The sequence below is a fragment of the Phascolarctos cinereus genome, unplaced genomic scaffold (assembly GCF_003287225.1).
Source record: "Phascolarctos cinereus isolate Bilbo 61053 unplaced genomic scaffold, phaCin_HiC Scaffold_5;HRSCAF=322, whole genome shotgun sequence".
Lineage (NCBI taxonomy): Eukaryota > Metazoa > Chordata > Mammalia > Diprotodontia > Phascolarctidae > Phascolarctos > Phascolarctos cinereus.
Window position 1 is genome coordinate 217,129,478 of NW_027555958.1, and position 24,195 is coordinate 217,153,672.

The 24,195-nt window shown below is 40.3% G+C and overlaps 1 protein-coding gene across 1 annotated transcript; it reads left to right on the forward strand.

Annotated features, from left to right (window-relative positions):
- The first annotated feature begins 2,458 nt into the window (after positions 1 to 2,458).
- LOC110213517 (glutathione S-transferase-like) lies at positions 2,459 to 23,833 on the forward strand. Its single transcript, XM_020993896.2, has 7 exons — positions 2,459 to 2,673; positions 5,750 to 5,854; positions 7,916 to 7,967; positions 16,292 to 16,421; positions 17,108 to 17,249; positions 19,104 to 19,235; positions 23,662 to 23,833. The coding sequence occupies exons 2-7, from the start codon at positions 5,768 to 5,770 to the stop codon at positions 23,674 to 23,676; spliced, it is 558 nt and encodes a 185-aa protein (XP_020849555.1). The 5' UTR covers positions 2,459 to 2,673; positions 5,750 to 5,767; the 3' UTR covers positions 23,677 to 23,833.
- Positions 23,834 to 24,195: the final 362 nt, after the last annotated feature.

Consider the following 24,195-nt stretch of genomic DNA (forward strand, 5'->3'; position numbering starts at 1 on the left):
GTTTTGTGCAAGCAGGGGTTAAGTGACTTGCCCAAGGTCACACAGCTAGTAAGTGTCTGAGGTCACATTTGAACTCTGGTCTTTCTGACTCTAGGCCCAGTGCTCTTATCCACTTCAGCACCTAGCTGCTCCATACCACAGAAGGTAGCATTTAAAGGAACTGGGGTAGATCTGCCAAGAGAAGACTTAAGGTAGGCATAATTCCCTTCTTTATTTACACATATATGCTCCAGCCTCCAATCTCCATTTCTCAAAATTCTGTTCATAAGACAAAGCCTTGTTCAAATGCTGACACCTGCACAAAGTCATATGTGACCATGGACTCAGACTTTGATGAGACCTTGGAGATTGTATAGTAAGACAGAGGTTAAGTGTTTAAAATTTTCCTCTCCAAAGACAAATAAGTGTCTTTAGACTTTTGGACTCTGATCAATGCATACGAAAAGTGAGGTGAGGGGGAAGAAGGCTCGGTTTGCAGATTCGTTTGTTTTGTTTTGTAGTCAAGAAAAGGGGAGTGAGTATTCCAAAATCAAATTGAAGAAAAGAAGAGTTGACTGCACTATATTTGGCATATAGTATTTCTTTTGGTAACTCTAAGCTTTTCCCTGAAACAAAAACTGATCTTTTTATTAATTTCCTTTTTAAAAAAATATGAACTTCATAAATATGAACATTTCCATATACAAAGAAAAACAGAAAAAGATTGTATATGAAACTATGAATGTTTCATTGATTCCTTTCCTTTCCTTCCTTTCCCATACACAGGTACACAGATAGTACATACTGTGTATGTGTATGTGTACATGTTACTTGTTTATATATTATTTATTTACATATGTGTGTATACACTCACACATATACTGTCTTTTACTAAAAAAGTCCTTCCACAAGCAAAACACAAGCTGATGGTACAGGTATTTTCATTGTTTGGTCCCCATGTAAACTCCTTCCTGTGACACAAGCAGAGAAAAGAAATCTAGAATTAATTAGGAATTTACTCTTCAGAACAACACAGACTATGTGCTTATTTCCTTTCCGGCAGGGCAGTTCTTCAGATAAATAAAGCTGATAATGGTCATACTCTCCCTAAATCTCCTCTTTTCTGAGCTTAACCACCCCAGTCCTTTCAACCTGTTCTTATAGGTTTTAGCTTTGACACTCCTTATCTTTGCTACCCTCGGTATTCACTCTAGAATATGAACTTCCCTTTTAAAATGGGGCTTTCAAACCTGCACACAGTGACTCCGATGTAGTCTAAGGAGTACAAATACAGAGCGTAGACAGCAAGTGGAGGAAGAACTGGAAATTCTGAGAAGCAAAATAGGCTGTGGGATAGAGCTGTAATACTCTAGTCTAGTTTGAATGAGCGTTAAGCTTTTAGAGCCTAACAATGTTATTGAAAGCCTTAAGGTAGCTTTGAAAGAAGCTTAACTCTGCCTCCTTGTGGCCAAAATCAACTTGTGCTTTGAGGTTTTTCTTGTTTTCACCGAGATGTTATATTAGCGATGATAGATAGAATTCGATTTCTTCTTTTTACCCTGGTCTCAGTCTCTGCTCCCTGTCTTGCTCTGTCTCTGTCTCTCTGCCTCTCTCTGTGACTGCCCGCCTCATTTAAAAGAGCATAAAACCAAAAAAAAGTTGTCATTGCAGATTGAATTACAAGGTGTGTGTAATGTTTCTCGCTGGGAAGTGACTAGACAAGTCATCGTGTTAGTTTGACTTTATTCAAGTGCGATATATATGTATGTATGTATGTATGTATATATATGTGTGTGTATCTATATATATATTAAATTACATAACCGTTTCTACATTGTTATTTCTACATAAATGAATTTATGTCTACATAAATGCATTTGAGTTGCGGGGTTCCGGGAATGCTGCAAAAGACAGTGTGTCACATAGTTTCATCTGCATTCGTGTATTCGTGTTCTTTTTGGATTGCAGGGGTGCAAAGGGGGGCGCAAAAGGAAGGCAGACTGCCACGTGCAGCGCCTCATTTGGATGTGTCTGGAGTCTTGGAAGCTTGACTACCCTACGTTCTCCTACAAATGGACCTTGGGAGCTTGTTCTAGCAGGGGAGCGCAGCTACTCGTATACCCTTGACCGAAGAACGGTACGCCTCTATCGGGGAAGGTCGTCCTCTTCGACCGAGCGCGCAGCTTCGGGAGGGACGCACATGGAGCGGTGAGGGAGGAAGGGGACACCCGCCTAGCCAGCCAGATCAGCCGAATCAACCCTGGCGATCAATGGGGTGACAGATGTCGCAGCCAGATCGCCCTCACATCCAGCAAGCACAGCGGGCGCGTTCACTATATAGAGCCGAAAGTACGTTTTCTTTACAAGTGGGGTGACCAAGCGCAAGTACATGCGACAATCTGCTCAGGCAGATCTCTATTGCCTGCCTAAGAACACTGTTTTTTTGCGCCCCCTTGGGATACTTAATAATAGCTGAATTGTTTTGCAATTTGGGATTTTTTCCTCCTCCCCATGATCCCTTGCAGCTGGGTTGGGCATGCAAAGCACCAGAGTCACCATTGGTAGATCTGGTCCAAAGTCCTCGCCCACTTCGCATAACTAGGGCTCCAGCTCTGTGTGCCTCAACCAACTTTCCCTCAGAAGCTGCTCCTCTTGGACACCAGCTCGCAGGACCCTCTTCCCCAGCTGCGGACGGTGAGAATGTGCAGAGGTCATCGAGCTCCCCGGCCTCTCCCTCCCTGCCCCTTCGCTCCCTGGGCTCTGCTTTCGCTGCTAACCGGCTCCTCGCATCCCTCTACTTGCTCCAGAGGGTCTCTGCTTTGCAGCGCAGCCCACTTCCCCTCGCTCCACCTTCACCTCCTCCTCTCTCCCAGTTTAGGACTCTGTGCCAGTTGTGGAGAGACAGGGATTCTAGTTCCAGTTTTGCCACTGTGACATTTGACAAATCACTTAATTTCAAGGTGTCTTGGTTTCCTCATCTATAAAATAGGTGTGATGATAAGCGCTCAAAGGCTGTACTTGGAAAGTACTTTGAAAAATCCAAGTGCTGTTATAGCAGCGGTTGCTTCTTAAATTTGTCTTGGTACAGACGATTTGACCTGTCTTTGGGAGAGAGTCCTGCCTGAACTGCCTTGGAAACAAGTAACTATTTCTTTTGAGAAAGGTCTTTCTTGGCCCAGAGGGCTGGACAACAGTTCCAAATCCGAAGTTGCCAAAAAAGTCTTTAAGAAACTATTAGAAATAACTGTTAATCTTCCTTCCTGACAAGAGGATGGAGTAAATGTTTTGAATTCTGAAAACTCTTTTCTCCTGGACAGAAGTGATAGATGTGCATTCTAAAGAATGAGAGTGTTCTGATAGCCAGTTACTGTGTGAGTGGGCTGTCCCCTGTCTTATTTTTTTTTCCCTTAAATAAAAATAGTTCTGTGGCTAGGGTACCCACCCTGGATTCAGGAGGACCTGAGTTCAAATGCGCCCTCAGACACATAACATTTACTAGCTGTGTGACCCTGGGCAAGCCTAGCCAAAAAAAAAAATTCTAATCCATCAATTCTTTCCCCATAGGAAGTATTAGATATAATGGTTAGTTGGTCAGGCTAGGCCAGGCCAGCCCATGGAAACTTAATTACCTATGACTTGGGGTACCCAAGCACTAATTTATCAGTGCTCTAAGGCTCATCTCCAGAAAACTGGTGGTGAGGAAGATAAGGGGACACCCACAATTCATGGACTCCTGTCTACTAATCGGGGGGTTGAAGGGTAAAGACTTGCCAGTCTTTTAAAGTATTGAAGATATTCTTTCATCTATAGCTAAAAACCACTTTTGTGTTAAGAGCACATGAATTTTTCTTTTCTTATACCCTCTCTTCACCTTTCCTCCCCACAATTCCCTCTTTTTTTGGGGGGAGAGTTTAAGACTGAGCCCCAGTACTTGTTAACTTTCTACCCGTTCATATTTCCATAAGAATTGTATTTTGTAAGTGAATACGAATCCTTTGGTTTGTACTTGGTGTTCTGACAATGAAATACGGTACCCATCTTTGAAAAAAAGGATAATTTTAATCCAAAAAAAAATTGTCCCATGGAAACAGTGTTAGAAATAGTGTCTGGGTGATCTGGGTTGTCCACAGAGACTTAATTAACCCATAATGTATGTGAATTCTGTATCTTCTGTAGATGTGGGGCCTCTCTGAGTTGATCGTTACCTCGGTGTTCTGAATTAGGGAACAAGCTGTAGTTGGTGGAGGCATTGAGGGAGTGATGGAGATTGTCTTGTTTGACTCTCTCTGTACTGTTAATTTTAAGTTATGGAATTATAAAATCCCTCTCAGGGACTGAATAATCCTAAATGGGGAAGAGAGAATATCAGGGAAAGGGGGAGGGGAGAGTAACTGCCTGAATTATTAATTTTGAAAAATGAAATGGGTCAGTTATTTGTCAAGCTTGATTTGGGGTTAGAGGTTTTGAGAAATAAATTTCATGAGGGGGTATATTTCAGTCTCACTAGAATGTAGACCAGGATAATAACGACAGCTAACATTTATATAGCGCTTACTATGTGCAGGCACTTTGTAATTATGATCTCATTTGGTCTTCACAACCCTGGTTGGTAGGTTATGAGCTGAGGAAACTAAGTCATAGATTAAATGGCTTGCTTAGGATCACATAGGTGTTATCCGCGTCTGGATTTGAACTTGGGCCTTTTTGACTCCCAGACTATCTCTATCCACTATAATACCTTTGTATTCTAACTGGTAAGAGTATACTTTGTACTGACAGAGTATTTAGTCAATATTTGGTGAATTAAATTAACTCAACACCTTATGGTATGGTCATAGACTGGATGCCTCAGACTCAATTTCCTCATCTGATTAAAAAAAAAGGGCTTTGGGCTAGGTCCTTTCTAGCTCTAAAATCATTTTTTCTTCAGAGCCCACCTAGTCTGTTCTTCTGTCCTTCCTTCTTTCCCCTCTTGACTTCTCTTTTTCCCAGTATATGCCCTTCCTCTATTCTTCTATCATTAACCTTGTCCCCCTCCTCTTACTCCTCTCCTTAGATAAGACTGAATACTTATGATCTTTATTAAAGTTTGTTCATTTATTGTTTTTAAAGTACACACAGTACTGTACTTTAAAAAGAGATTTAATTGGGAAGCAATGAAAAAAAAACAATCCAGATAACAGAGGGACACAATGTAAGCAAATATTTTCTGGTTTTTGTTGTTATCTTAAATGGTCCCTGGTTTTTATATTTGTTTTTTTTATTAAATGGAGAAAATAGCAGGATTGAGATCATGCATTTAAGGGTGAAAGGGCCCTAGACATCACCTAACCCAGCTTCCTCATTTTATAGATGAGGTATTGGAAGCCCAAAGTGGCCTGCCTACCCAAGTCCACACAGATAGTCAGTGGAGTGTGGGTTATATCTAGTCCTTCTGCCTCCAAATTCAGTGCATTTCCTGTTGTATCACAATCCTTACAGACAATTAGGTGTTTGTCTTCTATAGTTTTCTATTTCATATATGTGTCTGTCTCTCCACCAACATTGCACGTGCTGTGTCTTTTACAGACATACCCCTGCCTAACACAGTTGGTTAATTATAATGAACCAATCTTCTATAAATGCCATGTACCAGGTCACAAATCAGATCAAGATTTCAAATATTTAATCTAGTGCCAACTGTATGCATGGGATTATACTGGGAACATGAAATCCAATCTCATCTAAGTGTCACTTATATATGTATATATACATTTTTTGTCTTTTTCAGAAAACTCAAAACATCACAATGGCAAATAAACCTATCCTCCACTACTTTAATGGAAGGGGCAGAATGGAATCCATTAGATGGCTCTTAGCAGCAGCTGGAGTGGAGGTTTGTCTAATGGGGGGTGAGGGAGGAAGGTGGCAGGGCACTTTCCAAGGAGATTTCATTGTTCACAAGCTCTGAGACATCTTAGAACATGCTAGTGGCCTAAATGTCTCTAGTTATCATACCCAATCCCTTCCTTTAGCCAAGAGATGTCTCCCCCAAAAGTTGACTTGTGCAAATTGATACACTTTTCCCCCCCAGTACAATCTTACTTTCTAATTGCTTTTTTCTTTATAGTCTTAGAGATACTTGATCATCAGTCTGGAACTGTAAGGCACCTCAAAGGGTCATTTTGTCCAATCCTCTCTTCTCATAGATGTGGAAACTAAGTCCCAGAGAGGTTAATGATTTGCTGAAGAGCCTCAGTTTAGTATTCAGTTCCGTATTTAAAGAGCTTCCTCTGTGGAAGGAACGAATGAAAATTTAGCAGTGGTTCTCACTAAAGTAACATTAGTTTTTCTGAACTCCCAAAGCTGTTTATTTATTTATTTTTAATTTTTTTTTTTTGGCTAGGCAATAGGGTTAAATGACACAGCTAAGGAAGTATGATGTGTCTGAGGTCGTGTTTGAACTCAGGTCCTCCTGAATCCAGGGCCACTGCACTATCCACTGCACCACCTAGGTGCCCCTCCAAAGCTTTTTAATTTAGGGCCTAGGACAAGGTATTTGTGGTCTGTGAGAAGGATTTGAATCCCATACGTTTTGGCGAAGTATGAATATATGTTAATGCTTGTGAGCATTTTCACTGGCTTTGTTTAAAATCAAAGATCTCTTAAATAAATAGACCATAATGCCATTTAAAAAAAAAGATAGATACTTGTTTTGCTTGTTTATGAATATTTGTTATGGGTTTTTTTTTCTTTTTCTCTTTTTTTTTTTCAAGGGAGGGGGGAGGTAGGAGTGAGAGAAAATTAGTGCTATTTAATTTTTAAAATTTTAGATTTAAAAAAAAAGGAAAGAAAATCAGGCTCCCTGAGAACGTGAGGTTTTGAGCATTCACTGTAAGTAACATGTATTTTTTTGCTCACAAAACCAATACCTAGAGGCAGCTAGGGAGCACAGTGGATAGAGTCCAGCCTTGGAGTCAGGAGGACCTGAGTTCCAATCTGGCCTCAGACACTTGACCCTCACTAGCTGTGTGATCCTGGGCAAGTCACTTAACTCCGATTGCCTCACCAAAAAACCAAACCAAAACAAAAAAAACCCTAATACCTACATGTTGCAGAGGGCAGAATTTTCTGATATTATGTACATTATATAATATGTACATTTATAAAAAGCTAATATTAAAAATTGTCCATTGCGTTGGGTTGCTCTCCTCCGTGACTATCTACCTTGCCTTCCCCTAGTCCTGGTACAGGCTTTCAGTGTCTCTTCCAGGTATGTAATGAATAATTAATAAAGCTAGTCAGCAAATTTATAAATGAAGTAGGAGGGGTCCTGCAAAAAGAGACTAGTATTGCCATTATGAAAATGTAACACTCCTTACTTAAAGATCAGTGATTTCCCTGGGGGGTATCATAGCTCCAGCTCTTACTTGTGTATTGTGTTAGTTACAATGAAACCCCTCCACACAGGGCAAACAAGTTTTGTGAGCTGCTTGACAAAAATATATAATTCTTCACTTGATGACTGACCAACCGTACAGGGGTGAACCATTCAAAGGTAAGCTAGGCGAGTCCTTGGGTCGCTAAAGTCCAGTTTGTCTTTGAGCATGCAAACAAAGTTTTTCTGGCTTAGTGGGACTTGATTAAGTTTGCAGTCATCTGAAGCACCCAAGTTCCCTCTTCTAAGGGGATCAGTTCAGCAGAGTAAATAATTAGCAAGCATTTATTAAGTGCCTGTGACATATCAGACACTGCGTTAGCCTGAGGGGATGCAAAGACAGGTCCAATTTGGCCTGGGTTCCAAACCCTGGAAGAGCTAACATTTGATCAGGGGAGACAATATGTACGCTTAAACAAACAAATATGTAACACATACATAAATCACATTTTTAAACACACATTCTCCTGAACTGCCTATGACATTTCCTAATATGTTGTATTTCTATTTCTATTTTAGTTTGAAGAACAATTTATTGAAACAAAAGAACAATTACAAAAGTTAAAAGCAAGTGAGTATAAAAAAATGCAATGGAAACTCTGGAAGGCCTCATCATTCAGTGGAAAGAAGGATACCTTTGGAGTTGGAACATCTTGGTTTGAATTCTGGCTCTCCCTGCCACTTGCTACTTGTGTGACTTTGGACAAGTCATTTCACTTTTATGGGTCTCACTGTCTTCATCTGTAAAGTGAGAGGTTGGATCAGGTGACTTTTACAATCCCTTCTAGCTCTAAATCTATGATCTTGCCTTTCGTTTTTATTAACCTGAAGGAAACCATCAAAAACCCGGTCCTAATGAGGATGGGAAAAACAAATTTTTAAAAGGAAAATATCTTTAACTACATTACAAGATTACTGATAATATAAATGTGGACTATCTGCTCTGCACCCAATGTAGGACACAAATTAACTCTAAGGTGTAGCTCAAAGTGGGGCTGCTAGGTGGCACACTGGATAGAGTTCTGAGCCTGGAGTCAAGAAAACCTGAGTCAAATTTGGCTGTGTGACCCTGGAAAAGTCACTTAACCCTGTTTGTCTCAGTTTACTCATCTATAAAATGAATTGGAGAAGGAAATGGCAAACCAATCTAGTATTTGTGCCAAGAAAATCTAAAATGGGGTCATGAAGAGTAGGAAATGACTGACCAATAATGTAATTCAAAGTCACATACCAAGCAGATATAAAGTTACTAAAGTGCCTCAGTGGGGCAGCTAGGTGGTGCCGTGGATAGAGCTCCCACCTTGGAGTCAAGAGGACCTGAGTTCAAATCTGGCCTCAGACCCTTGACACTTAGCTGTGTGACCCTGGTCAAGTCACTTAACCCCAATTGCCTCACCAAAAAAAAAAAGCAAAAAAAAAAAAGAATTTAAAAGTGGTTTAGTCTTTTACTTTAGTGAACTTGAAGAGACCCTGTACATTTATTTATTTGACATGATTTATTCATTAAACACCTACTGTATGCTGGGTAGTATGCTTGGTGCTACAGACACCAAGTCAAATATAAAAGTCCAGTTCTCACCCTTAGGGAGGTTACATATTACTATGAGGTACAATATCCAAACAGATAAATAAATACAATATAATTTGAGGAGAGATGGGGTACGGATGACTCATCACCAGAAATCCTGTTTGGTTGTTAGGGCATGTTTCTGAAGAGTTTTACAAACACCAGAGGTCCCTTCCCCTCCCTCTTCCCTAGGGAGCAAAGATGTCTCTACTATTAATTCCAATACCTCTAAGATCTACAAATTCCAGTATACTGTTCTGCATGAGACATGGGAGGGAATAAGCATTCATCTGGGTGTTGGGAGACCTGAATTCTGGTCTTCACTCTGCTATTAAATCACTGCGTGGCCTTCAACATGTTACTTCACTGCTCCAGGGCTTAGTTTCCAGCTCTGTGAAAAGAAATACTGGACAAGGTCATCTCTGAAGAGCCCTTCCAGGTCTCATATTCTGTGATCTTTTGTGTGTCCTTTGTAAAATGAAGCTACTTTAGTTGACCTCTCATTGGTAAGATGTTTGTATATATTTGGCTTCTTCATGTTTTACCTAGTTGGGATGATGGGTTTATATTCATCCACCTGCATTTGATTCCCCTTTTACAAGATGGCCAGCCTGTAGTAAGAGTGACTAGGAAGCATAATATGTGCCAGACACGGTGCTAAGTTCTGAGGATGCAGAGAAAGGCGAAAGACGATCTCTACTCCCAAATTGCTCCTAGTCTAATGGAAGCAAGAATATGCCAACAACTATGTACATGTAAGATATGTACAGGGCAAATAGGAGATGATCAGCAGAGGACAGGCCCCAGACTGAAGGAGAATCAGGAAAGCCTTCCTGTAGAAGGTGGCATTTTGATGAAGTGAAATGGTTGACAGGCACCAGACATTAGCCAAGGGTCGAATAAGCCAGTGGCTTTAGCTTCATTAACCCAGTATTCCAACCAGTTAGTAATTACATCAATATTAATAACTATCGTTTACTGTCGCCTGCGACTAAGTATTGCATCAAACCGAGGAGTGTGAAATGAGACAATGTGAGCCAGGCAATCAGCTTAAAGACTGAGCTGTTTTATTATTCTGAGAGTCCAGTTCAAATAGTGAAAGCTAACAATCACCCCTGAGGAGTTCCTGGCTAATACCAGCCCTCAGGTGTTACTTTAATTATAGGCACCTGCTTGCTGTCAAGGTTCAAGGATCTGTCAGAGTATTCTAATAGCTTCAGGCACCAGAACTTGGTGAGCCAAAGATTCTGAATAATTAAGCCCTTATGGGTAAGTAAAGGAAAGAGTCAAGCTGTAACCTAAATTCCTGATGCCATATTTAGACTCTTCAGTTCTGGTCCTCAACAATTCCCTATTTCTTTTTTAATTGACTTAAGGTGATGAACATCTGTACCCAAAGACTTGAACCATGATTTACCCATTGCTGTAGATAATATAACAAAGCAATGTTGAGATAAACAGTAAAGCAGGTACCTTTTCAAATATATTGGTTACGCCCAATTTTCCCGAATTTCTGGGGCTAGGTTCTGGAGTTGAGTCCCTGGGAAATGACTGTTAGCAAAAGACAAATCAGAATCAAAGATCTCCAATAAATTCAACATTATGCCAATGATACCTTCCAAGCCAATGCTTTGGTATATACAATAAGTGATACAGAGGATGCAATAATGAAGCTATTACCAAATGACATTGATGAGACAATAAGTGATACAAGGGATACAATATCCCAGATCACACAATGATCAAAAGTTACATTTATCCTGGAACACATTAGAGGCATACTGGCTTTCCCTTTGAAACTGTATAATCCCCCCTGCAAGGTGGTAAGCAATGCACACATGACTCTCCTTATACGATGTTAGTCACTTTAGCAATGTGTCCTAGGGTTGACTCTTCCCTTAAAAAGTCACATCACAAGGTGGAGGAGAGAAGGAGACTTAATTCTAACCGGCTTTTTCTTGTGAAATGAAAAGAGTACATTGTACAGGCATTTGAAGAAAAACAACGCCTCAAGGCTGCAGGGGAAAATGAGAGTCAATGCTGTTATCAAACTTCAGGGTAGTCAACTGCAGCATGCTCATCATTTGTAATAATGTCTTTGTTGTCCTCCTCCATTGTCTCGGACATTCCCTTCTTGTTCTTTTCTCTCTGCGCTTGGTCTGCAGTCTGAGTGTCTGAAGTTTCTGAGTCACTTCGAGCACAGATCTGGATGTTCCGTTCAGGAACGCATATTGGCCCTTCTGCACCATCTGGAAAGACAGAAGCATACCCTTGCCCCCAGCTTAACAACCTATCTGGCCCAAACCAATGATTGGTTTTGGGGTCCTTCCACATGACTCTTTTTTGAGTCTTTTTGTTCCTCATTATTACCTTTCTCATAAACCTTGAAGTGTTTTTTAGCCAGGGTATAGCCTTCTTTATCAGGTGTAAGAAAATTTAGAGCATATACCGCTTGTACCAATTGTCTTTGTGGCCTTCCGCTCGCTTCTCCCGCTTTTTGCTTTTGAAGAAGCATTTTCAGGGATCTATTTTTTTCGTTCCACAATTACTTGTAGGGTTATATGGGATCCCAGTGATGTTTTATTTTGAAAAGCATGAAAAACATTCCATTACTATTTTTTCCCTTTATTCAAGGGACAGTCAATGCCACTAGACTGGTTAGAATTAGTGAAAACAGATGCATTATCTATGGTGTTCTATAGCAGAATGACCGATTTTAAGATCGCATTTCATATATAAATTAAGCAAGCATGGGCTGCTGGTGCACCTTATATTTAGTGATGCTGGCAAAATTTCTTCCTACACTATGGAGGCACCGCAGGCCTTTTTATCCAGTTACTGGTTAGATAAAATACACGCAGAATGTTAATGCAGTGTTGTAATGGTAAAATTGATATAACTGATGACAGATTAAATGTGCCTGACAAAATCTTGTACCACACAGAGTATGTTAGGTTTTTGACTATTATGGACTTCGGTGGAATAGTCTTTAGATATTTCAAGCCTTTGTTTTTACTTACACAATGGTGCTCTATTCTGTATTTTTTCTCCTTTCCAAGAGGCATTTGAACACTTGTATTACATATTACATCCAAACGAGTCCAAATGCAACTGGTTTTTCTAAAAGCTTTTGTTCCGTAGTCACTGTATAATAGTCAAATTTCCACTATATTTCTTCTCATCTTAGAATATTTGTTTTACACACTGTGCTGACTTGGACCAGGTAAGTCAGTAAATATTACAAAAGATGAATCGATTCCACACTGCCTTTGGAGTGTGTCTGTATCCACATAAAGTTTTAACAGCTTTAATTTAAAACCAGGGACTTGTCATTCTCCAATAGTGCTTCTACGTCATTGACTTCCCTGTGAAATGGTCACTTGCTATGAACTTCCGTTTATAACTTTTTCCAATGGATTTGATCTTTGTATTTGTATAGTGGATCAGTGAAACAGGTTGCCATGAGTTGATATTTTAACCAATAAACAAGTGCTTTTAACCAGAAAAGAATCCAACCTGAAATTTCCAAATATCCTAAAGACTCAGTGTAATGAAATTCAATTTCTCTAAATTCACAGTAGGACATGTCACTCACAGTATCATTGTATTATTTAAATGCCTTGAAGTATGTGTACTTTCTTGTTAACAATTGGTGGTAGTTTAAGTACAATTTCATTATCTGCTTTATCATCATTCATTTCAGCTGCTTGAGCTTTCCTTCTCTCTAAAAATGTTGGTGAATAAATGGGTGTGGGGCACTGGCTGTTTGCCAAGTTAAAGACAGCATCTGAAACATTCATTCTTTCCCTCTTGGGTAAATCAATTGTAATTGTTCTTGAAGCTTTATATATGCTCTGAAAAAACATTTTAGGGATTACATAACAAACTCTCCTATAAAATAAGGCTTTTTTTCCTTTTGAAAAACTTAGATGCTTCTGAAAGGTCAAAACTCAAACAGATTCAGGAGTAGGAGAAAGCATGAGGTTTCCTATACAGCTTTCCCAACACCCCTCAATCTTAAGTTGTGCCACTCATGTTACTCCGATGTAAAGCATATTAATTAGCTGAGATTGGCAATTATATGTGATCTTGCTTTCTTGGAGGGGTGAAATAAATCTATAAGAGCGGACAGATAACTGAAGCTATTTTTTCCACCTCATGACAATGTACACACTATAAGAACCATAACCAGCTCCTAATTTTTGTGCTTACACCTCCACTATTTGTTAGTAATAAAGTTTTGAAAACTGCTTTTCCCTTCTACTTGGGACAGTGATGATATGAAGCATGTAGAGAGTTCTTGTAAAACTTATCAAAGAAACCTTTCAAAATCTGTTGTTATTAAAGTCTTTTTCTACTGCTTTCCCTCTCATTAAAAAGAAGGAAAAATATCCTATGTACAAGTGAATTGCCTTTTGAAAATCATGTTTTTAAGCAAACACCTAAGCTGCCTGTACCTCTTGTTTTGTTGTTAAAAGCTTTTGATCTCTGTTCCTGTCAAGTGTTCCATAGTAACAGGAATCCCTATTCTGGACTTTATTGTATCTTCTAGTACTATATTATTTTGCTGACATCCAAGTTCAATCGTTGAGTATTTAAAAGTCCCTGTATGTGGTATCCAATAACAATTCTCTTTCTCCAGCTGTTTTTAGTTGATCTACTTTAATCAGTTCTTTACAAAGATGCACCTTCTGGCTGCTTAAACCGCTTGTCTATAACTGGTCAATACTTCTAAGTTCAAACGGTTCCTTAACATGTTCTTCCATGCCATGATTTGTCTGTTTGAGATCTTCAGTATCCTCCACTTTCCTGACCTCTTTTTGATGGCAAATATTGGGGAGTTCCAGGGACTCGTGGATGGTTCTCTGTATCTTGCAACTAATTGTTCCTCTGCTATCTGTTTAAGATGTTTTTACCTGTATAAAACTTTTCACTGTAAGTCCAGGCTGGCCAGGCCTAGACCCACAGGGAAAAAGGAGTTTTACAATTTGTTGCTTCCCTAGCTGCAGCCCCCAGAAGTCTCTGGCTGCATTTAAAATCCTATAAAGTACAGTTACATACAGAGACACATACCAACATACAAACTGACAGAACAAATACAATGCATAGTGACATAGTGCACACTTAATGACACAGAGAGAAATATTAGAAACCCTTAACCTGAATTGGCTATTATTATCGTTATTCTGAGGAATTTAAAGGGGAAATTGCAATTGTTCCTGTAATTCTGTGTATCTCCCTGTTAACCCCTGTTCTGATGTTGTATTTTACTTGTTTTTGACATTGTTCAAAACATTCTGACTTCCAAATGAAATAACCTCCAGGATCAAGGCATAGCTTTACTATAGAATACCAGTCATATGGGGCTAATGCTGTATTGGATCTGTAATTAACTAAAGCCTGTTTTAATTCCTTTAACAATTTAAATTCAAATTCTCTATGAACTCTAATGTTTGTACCTGGGTTATTTACATCTTCCTCCTCATATACTGGAGATAGCATGGTTTTTGGCACAGCTAATTTTAATTCCATGGGTACTTTCTGTCCTCTTTCCTCTGCTTTTATGATTGCTTCTTCTAATATCCCTTTACAATGTATTTTATGGCGTTTTTGATCTTTATTTATCTGCTCACTATCTTCTCTGTATGACCTTGATCTATGTGAAGGTGAGGATCTTGATGCTGCTGAAGGTGTAATAGATTTTGCATAGATAACATCTTCTACAATTCTAAGCTTTTCCTCAAATACTCTATTGTCTCTTCTTTTTCCTCTGTTCCCACACCTACACCTTCCTTAAGTACTTTTGCAGTTAATAGCACTTTCTCTGGAGGAGTGAGACATATTTTTAGCACGTTCCAAATTGAGAATGTAGCTATGGAGAACGCACCTAAACCTACTTTCCTATAGTGCTCACTGATTTGTCTGCCCACCATTTCCCATATTTCTAAGTCTATTTTTCCTTCTTGAAGGAACCACGGGCAGCATGTTTCTACACATTCCAAAAATTCCTGTAACTGACCATCTGTAATGAATGAACCTCTTTTTTTCACTATTTCCTTGAAAAGTTGTAGATAATATTTTCTGTCTTTGCTTCTGCTTTGCGTTTGACCCATACTTTTGATCCCAGGGCACCTCCCAAACCAAAAGTAAGTACGTGTGGCCTTCCACAGCCATATTCTTATGCTCGAGCCCTTTTCTTTTCTTCTCTTATGGTCCCATTACCGAGCCTTTTTTCTCTTGTTTTCCTTATATCCCCACTTTAGCCTGGTATCCTTTTAGCACTAAAACTGCTAAAAGATAGGGTGTTGTGACCTTCGCACTCTTTACCTTGATTCCACAGCGTTGAGCCTCCAAGGACCTTGTTTCCACAGCATACAGCTGCCAAAGGTTTTTTCTCCAAAGTTTCCAAGACAGCCACTTCTCTTGTACCTCTTTGGGTCCCTGTTCATGGCACCACCTCTCACCCGTGACTAAGTATTGCATCAAATGGAGGAGTGTGAAATGAGACGATGTGGGTCAAGCGAGTTAGCTTACAGACTGAGCTGTTTTATTATTCTGAGAGTCCAGTTCAAATAGTAAAAGCTAACCATCACCCCTGAGGAGTTCCTGGCTAATACCAGCCCTCAGGTGTTACTTTAATTAGACACACCTGCTTGCTATCAAGGTTCAAGGATCTGTCAGAGTATTCTAATAGCTTCAGGCACCAGAAATTGGTGAGCCAAAGATTCTGAATAATTAAGCCCTTCTGGGCAAGTAAAGGAAAGAGTCAAGCTGTAACCTAAATTCCTGATCCCATATTTAGACTCTTCAGTTCTGGTCCTCAACAGTTTATATAGCACTTTAAGGTTTGCAAAGTGTTTTACAGATATCTCATTCTTCCTTCACAACAACCCTGGGATGTAGATGCTATTATTATCCCCATTTACAGATGGGAAAATTAAGGCCCATAGAAATTTGACCGACTTGCCCAGCTCACACAATTGATAAGTGTCTGAGGCCAGATTAGAATTCACGTCTTCTTAAATCCAGGTTCAGGGCTCTATCTACTAGCAGTTTCTCTTAAGTTCCTCATCCACACATCAATGCTATGAATAAAAGTGGGTCTCTCTTCCTCTCCTTAAAAGCTTAAAGGGCCAGGGATGAGATCAGCACTCCTTTTGTGTCTTGGTTCCATACACAAGGTCTTCTATCCTTCCATTTTGTCCATATCTCCTTTTAATTTTCTTGCTGGTTTGCTGCCCCAGGACCTGACAGTACAATCTTGTGGTTTCTATGAGTTGTTGGTTGCCAAAAGTTTTGACTTCTAAGCCTCTACTTCCTGTCCTCAGCTGTCCTGCTGTTCCAACAAGTGCCAATGGTTGAAATCGATGGGATGAAGCTGGTTCAGTCCAGAGCCATTCTCCACTATATTGCTGAGAAACACAATCTACTTGCGAAAGACCTGAAGGAGAGAACGCTGTATGTGACAGTTCTGTGCTTGCTTGGGGTTGACTTGGCTAAGTAGTTAGCTGGCCCTGTCCCACACAGTTGTCATACACAGACTCTTCACTCTTCTATATGATATTGCTTTCAGTGATGGGCAAAGGACTAGAGCATGGTCAGGACCAATTTAGCCTTCAGTTGTTTTCCTACCTTTTAATTCATAAGAACTTTTTGTTTTCAGGAATTTAACACAGAGGCCTAGGATTCAAAGAAGCCCAGCCTTTCTTTTTTCACCCTCTAGTTCCTCAATAATAGGATTTTCCAACACATGTCTTCTTTTGAAGATAGGAAGCAGAGACTGGCTGGGGAATGAATTCCTCTCCCTGATTTGTGACAAGACTTTTTTTTTTTTTTGTGAGGCAATCAGGATTAAGTGACTTGCCCAGAGTCACACAGCTAGTGAGTGTGAAGCATCTGAGGCCAGATTTGAACTCTTCTGATTCCAAGGCTGGAGCTCTATCCAGTGTGTCACCTGGCTTTCCCAGGATTGATTTTTTTTTTTTAAGAATTGCTTGACTCCACAAAGCACCTTTACTTTGAGAGGATTTAGCTTTAGTCAAAGAGCAGGCTTCCAGGTACCCCTGATGTTGTGGTTCAGAGATGCTTATTGGGGAGACTAAGGAAAGGACACATTAACTGAGACACTACTTTTTTTTTTTAAGGATTATCATGTACTCAGAGGGAACAATGGAACTGATGGGCCTATTGGCAATGCACGGTGTCCTAAAAGGAGAAGAGCAGAAGCAAAAACTCCATGAAATCACTAACAAGACCAAAAACAGATACTTCCCTGCTTATGAAAAGGTAAATGATGGAAGACCTGATGCACTTAGAATGATGAAACCAGAAAAAAAAAAGAGAGAGAGAGAGAGAATTGAGGAGCAGGGGCTAGGGCAGTTCTCGAAATGATTTTTCCTCTTCTCCATTTTTTTTTTGTAAAACTAACCTCAGAAGAACATATTTTAGATTGCTAAGAACTTATGACTCTGTACCATAGTGGATGGAGGCAGGAAGACCCAGGTTCTAGTCCAAATCGGATGCATGTGGGCAGTGTGACTTTATATAAGTCACTTAAAGGCTCTCAGTGCTCCAGGCTGCTGCTACTGTTATTACTACTGCTAGCTAATATTTACATGGAGGCAGCTAGATAGCTCAGTGGATAACGCGTTAGGCATTGAGTCAGGAAAACCTGAGTTTGAATCCAGGCTTAAACAGTTACTAGGTGTGTGATGTTGGGCAAGTCACTGAACCTCTGTTTACCTTAATCCCATGGAGGAAGAGATGGCAAACCACTCCAGTATCTTTACCAAGAAAATCTCATGGATAGTATTGGTGTGATATGGTCCACAGGGTCACAAAGAGCCAGACAGGACTCAACAACAACAACATTTATTTATATAGCCCTTGTTATATACCAGGCACTGTGCTAAGGCCTTTACAATTATTATTTCATTTTGATCCTCACAACAACCCTGGGAGCTAGGTGCTATTCTTATCTGTATTTTACAGATGAGGAAACTTGGATATACAGGGAATGAGGGGCTTGCCCAAGGTCACACAGCCAATAGGTATCTAAAGCTGAATTTGAACTCTGGTCTTCCTAACTTCAGGCCCGGCACTATATGCCCTACCTAACTGCAGGCCATGAGTTGCAGAGAAGGTCATTGGTAAGGGAAGTTCTTTCCTAGGATTTCTCTAACACCCTGAAATTGTGAATCTTGTCCAAAAAGAACAAGAAGAAAGATGAAATACAAATACAAAACCAAGATGCTGTGGGGGCAGCTAGGTGGCGCAGGGGAGTCAGGAGGAACTGAGTTCAAAACCGGCCTCAGACCAGACATTTGACAATAGCTGTGTGACCCTGGGTAAGTCACTTAACCCCAATTGCCTATAAAAAAAATAGAACAAAGCAAAACAAACCCAGCATGCTCCTGCCTCATTCACTATTACCTGGGTTTCTTTGAGCAAGTCAATTAATCTGTCTGGGCCTCAGTTTCCTCATCTATAACACAAGGGGGTTAGATCAGTTCATTTTCTTCTGACTCAGAAAATCTTAGACAATTTCTACCCTAAGCCTGGTTAATGGACAGTCATGGATATTGTACTGGGTGACCAACTTTGGGATCCATACAAATCACCTGAAGTCCCTCCACACAAATCTTTTTTCCTTTGTGGGAAGAAAAAAAATTTTTCATAAACTGATTTCCAAAGAGGTAGCATTATACAGTGGAAGGAATACTAGGTAAAGTCAGAGGATATAAGTTTAAATCTTGCCTCTATCACTACCGGTTTGACCTTGAGTAAGTCACTTAACCAGTTTGCATCTCACCTTCTTCATCTGTAAAATGAGGGGGTTGTATTAGCTCTAAATCCATGATTCTGTGGATTTATAATATGTGGATAAATCCCTTTAAACACAGGACATTTGAGTGGAGAAGAACTCTGGAATTTAATGGTACAACCTCATTTTGAATTGGAATTGATAGTTAATCATGCTTTCTTTCTCACTCCCTCTTCTTCCTCCTTGCTTGACTGTCCATTAGCTAGACCTTGGACAGTCTCATCCATTCCTATGTACTCTTGCTGCCTTAGTCGATCCATCACTCCTCTGTGAAGTTACAGGCATCCTCAACATTCTCCTGTGCTTATGTCGTTCAGGTTTTAAAGACGCATGGACAAAACTTTCTTGTGGGTAACCAGATGAGCTTGGCAGATGTACAACTCATTGAAACTATATTAATGGTGGAAGAGGTTATCCCTGATGCACTCTCTGGATTTCCTTTACTCCAGGTAATTAAAACTGAAGTTTGAAAATTGCCTAAAGACTTCTTCCTTAAATATCTGATGATCAGTTGGCTTTCAATTTTAAGTCTAGGTCAGTAAGATTGTAATTAGAGGACTTGGATTCAAAAACTGATTCTGCCTCTTACTAACTAAGTGACTATGGATAAATCACCTTGCCACTCTGGGCTTCAGATTCCTCATCTAAAAGTGGAGAGTTGACCAAGTGTGGTGGCCCAGGAGACTGTTGGATCTCTTGAGCTCTGGAGGCCTGTGGTGGGCAATGCAGATTGGCTGTTTACTGACACTAAGTTAGGAATTAACATGGTGGTTGGGGTGGGACAGAAAGTGGAACAGGAAATTGGCCCATGAGTAGCCCCTTCACTTCCAGGCTAGATGAGATAGGGAGATCCAGTCTTTAAAGATAAAATAAAAGGAGAAGTTGGGAGAAGTGACCTTCCATTTATTCCAAGGTCTCTTCTGTGTTCAAACATACAGTCCTAGGATGTCAGAAGGATCAGGGTTCAGTTTCTACCACATGCAGAGCCTGGTCATGGGTTCTCCAAGGCAGTTTTCTAAGATGCTGATTTAGGAGGAAGATTCCATATTATGAGTCTCAACAGTGATGAAATGACAGGTCTAGACAGAAAGGAAAAGAAAATGAATATGTAAAAGACATACATGTGCATTTGTGTGTGTGTATATATACATATATTCACATATGTAAATGTACAAACACATATATTGTATAGATTGAAGTAAGGATAGCGAAAAGATTGAGAATTAAATTCCCAATACCCAGTTCTTTTACATGTTAGGATTTTTTGTACTTAACAATGGTTTCATCTCTACTTTTCTCCCAAGCTGCCTCATGCACCCAAACTTTCTTTGTTGAAAGTTGACCCAAGGGAACATTCCTGAAACAAATTTATCAGTCTCTTCTATACAAGCTGAAGCATAGGAATGAACAGGAAAGAGTCAGTCCCTAAGATATTGGGGGAGTTTCTCTTTTTCTAAATCTAGACAGCCTCAAATTTAAAAGTCTGATGTCCAAGTGCAGACTAGCTCTGGCCACCCTCCGCATCCTACCCCTGCTGTGGTTATGTACCTTGTGAGGAGACAGCAGCTTAGACTCTTCTTAGTGTAAACATCTGGTTCAATTTTATTTTCCACTTGGCCCACCTATGGAGTGGGTTAGGGTTCATGGCAGTCCAGCTCAACTGGACTCACCATTTCACCATTGCTCCCTCTCCAAACACATAAAGATATCTGGGTCCTCATTCTTGTCCCCACTCTGTCTCTTTGTCTCAATGCCTGGCCAGATCCAGCTGCCCTCCCAAGAGTCTTAGGGCCAAATTCTTTCACAAAAATGCAGTTTCCAGTTAATCCTAGAATTCTCTTGATGTATCTGGAAATGGTGAACCACTCCAGTATCTTGGCCAAGAAAACCCCAAATGGGTTCTTGAAGAGCCAGACACAAGTGAACAACAAATCTGTTCTTCCAGATTGTTCCCTGTAAATAAGAAGGTATTGCTGTAAATTGTAGGTATTGTACCAAATCTAACCCAAGTGTTTTCCTCATCTAATCTCTACTCTGATAACTGCTCTCTCAAGCCCTCTCTAAACATGATCCCCAAAGCATGAGCACCTCCAGCTTTTTGGTCTTCCCTACTCCAAAGAGTAATAATAATGTAATATGGCCTGGGTCACATGAATCATTGATTGTGTTTACTTTTAGCAAAGTTCAGAAATAATGATCATAGCAGTGCAAACAATGGTAGGTAGCTTATCAGGTGCTTATAAATAAAAAAGGTCGTTAGTGCCTTCTCATTCAGGACTGTGTTTTGACCATGACATCAGGGAGATGAGGACATGACCTGTGATTGACTTTGATTTGAGTGAGGGAGGGCTGTGTGAAGTCACTAGCCTCACTTTTAAATAGGCACAGTAAGTTAGAGGGACTCAGGATGCAGTGAAGCAGTGAAACCTTTAATATGCTTCTGGCAGGAAGTGGGTGTGGATGAGCACACACACCCTACAGAAGAGAGAATAAACCTTAATTCCCTCTTCCCAGCCACAAGTCCCTCCTAGCTGACTTTCACAGGTAGAAGTCAGCACAGGTCACAGACTTCACAAATTGCCCACCACATGTTCTCGTAGGTAAGTTTCAAGCATGATCACTCTAGGTAGAGCTTAGCTTTTGTCCTACTTCCAGCCTCTTTCATCAAACACCAGTTTCACCCAATTTTAGCTGGTTTCTGACCCAAAGCTACTTTTCTTCTCAATTTCCTTATATGAAAATATAATAGTTTGTTACTTCTCACAAGAGCCATTTGGGTCCAATAGTCAGATATTCCTCAGGGCGACTGAAGATGGCTGCCATGAGTGGAAACCCAGCTGGCCAGTTCCAGCTGGGTAACTCAGCCCCTCCTCTCCCTTTTTCTCCCCTCCCCTCCCCTTACCTGAGGGTGTTCTGCCCAAAGGAAGGTAAATTTTGATGGCTGAAAGCTGCCTAGTTAACTTGGGGTTTACTGACTAGATCTCTCTCTTTCAAAGACCAAGCCTTAAACCCAATTGACTCTGGAGCTCATAGAATGGACAGCAATAAGTCCCTGCCAAAGCATGACTTAATGGTTATTTTTTGGGTCCTCCTGGCTCAGAGTAAATGTAAATAGTAACTCTCTCTCTTGGCCAGAAACCCTGAGGGTCTTCCCCTCCCACTTTGATTTGTTTTTTAAATTAAAGTGGCCATCCCTGGACTCACTTCTTAAAGAGGCCTATTTAATGAATGGGCATTGCCTTACTCAGAGTGAGAACCTGAAAAGACCTTAGCTTAAAAGGGCCAAGGTCTCCCACAGCATCCTGAGGCATCTCCAGTGGTCCTGATGAATATGTGACCACTGGACCCAGATGACTCTGGAGGAGAAAGTGAGGCTGATGACTTTGAACAGCCCTCCCTCACTGAAATCAAAGTCAATTAGCCCTCTTCAAGACTGAGGGACAAACACAATTCAGGAACTGTGAGGGGAAATCCTATTGTGGAAAGTTCTTCCAGCAATGTAGATCTTGTCTACAACTTCAGAGCATCGGTATTCAAATGTTTTGATGTCAGAACCCCTTTATACTCTTAAAAATGATTGAGGGTCTTTCCCCCCCACACGCACACATTCCACAAGATCTTCTGTGTATATGGGTTATTTCTATTGATATTTACTTTATTAGAAATTAAAATGTCTTTAGTATTATCAAGAAAATAGGTTTTGATTTTGCAGACCCCCTAAGAGAGTCTTGGACAGCCTAGGGAGTCCCTGGACCACACTTGAAAAGCCATTGCCTTAGACAGTAACTTGGGCCACAGGGAGGTTAAATGGATTTTCCCTTGATTCTAGAGGTCTTCCCTTTTCCAAATTAGTCTTGAATTACTAAAGTTTGACTAGATGGAGAAATGTGACTTTTTTTTGCCATTCCTAATTATGTAGTTGGAGGGGGGAGGGGGGGAAAGAGTCTCAGTGCCACAGGTACTGAGTTTTTCCCACAAGCTTATGTATCTATATGGCCAGAAAGAGATGACTTTGCTCTCTACCTTTGGCAGAATGGAGTCATTAAGAGAGAGCCAGCCACAGAGTCAGGTGGACCTGGGTTCAAATTTTATATCTGACACCTACTCTCTAGGTTGCCTTGGACAAATTCATTTAACCTCTCTGTGCCTTAGGCAACTCTCCAAGATTATGACTCACCCAGCACTTGCCAATATTGTTATTGATAGAGGCAGTTACCTTAGTAGGAGTTCTCTATGCCAAACGTCAGAGTCAGACAAAACAAAATGAAATTAAAACCTGTAGAAGCTGATTTTGTTTTTAACTACGGATGGCAGTGTATCCCTCACACTTACTGACATTTTCATGTATTTTACTCACGTTGCACCAAGGAGAGTAAGCAGTGTGTTATAGTAGATAGATGATTACAGCCAATCAATGAATATTTATTAGGTGCTCACTATATGCCAGGCATTGTGCTAAGCACCAGGGATACAAAAAGAGAGAAAAGACAGAACCTGCCCTCAAAGAGCTTAGGTCTAATGGGGGAGACAACATGCAAACAAATATATACCAAGCAATATCTATACAGGATAAATAGGAAGCAACTAGCAGAGGGAATAATTAATAGAGGGAAGGCCCTAGAATTTAGAGGGGTTGAGTTACAAGCCTTAATTTTGGCTCCACAATTTATTAGCTGTGTTACCTTGGGAAAGTCACTTAATTGATTTTAGTTCACTCAGTTAATCATAGGTTTTAATTCTTCATTAAGACCATTTTCACTTTCAATACTGCTACCCCTGAATTTTGGGGGGTATTGCCATTATCATTTTGACTTTGTGTCATGAGGTTTTTTTTTTCACATAAACTGACTTTCCTTTCAACCTTTTCTCCTCTAGGCATTTAAAACTTGAATGAGTAATATCCCAACAATTAAGAAATTCCTGGCCCCTGGAAGCAAGAGAAAGCCTGTTGCCGATGCTAAAAGTTTAGAAAATATTTGCAAGATCTTCTTCTGATAAAACAGCAAACCTGACCACAAAGAGAGAGATTCTGTGTGTGATTACTCTGTGATTCTAGGACCCTTAATGTCAGACTCCAATCATACCAGTGCTCTGTGAGCCTTTTCTAGGTATAGCTGCAACCCACAGTAGCATTTCAGAAGTGCCTAACAAAACCCAGAAGGGCATAGGAGGCAAGAGAAGGGCACTGTCTCCATTCTAAATCTCTTCTTTTCTCAGTCATCAAAGGATTAGAATGTCCTTTAAACACTTGACCTTGAGGTCACAATTCAGCAGTGATCTCTTGATTTCTTAGCTTTCTGGATTTCTCCACCTTATCTTGCTCTAAGCCCTCTGGTCCTCTGGTTCACTCTTAAGCTTCAGGATTATACATGTCCTGAGCCTAACCCTCCCCATCTGTTCCCTGAGCTG

What these genes read in the sequence shown, in the direction of transcription:
- LOC110213517 (XM_020993896.2), top strand. Translation starts at nt 5,768, where the DNA reads ATGGCAAATAAACCTATCCTCCACTACTTTAATGGAAGGGGCAGAATG. An exon ending in ATTACAAAAGTTAAAAGCAA is followed by an intron (nt 7,968 to 16,291) that starts GTGAGTATAAAA and finishes TCCTGTCCTCAG; the next exon opens with CTGTCCTGCTGTTCCAACAA. An exon ending in GACCTGAAGGAGAGAACGCT is followed by an intron (nt 16,422 to 17,107) that starts GTATGTGACAGT and finishes TTTTTTTTTAAG; the next exon opens with GATTATCATGTACTCAGAGG.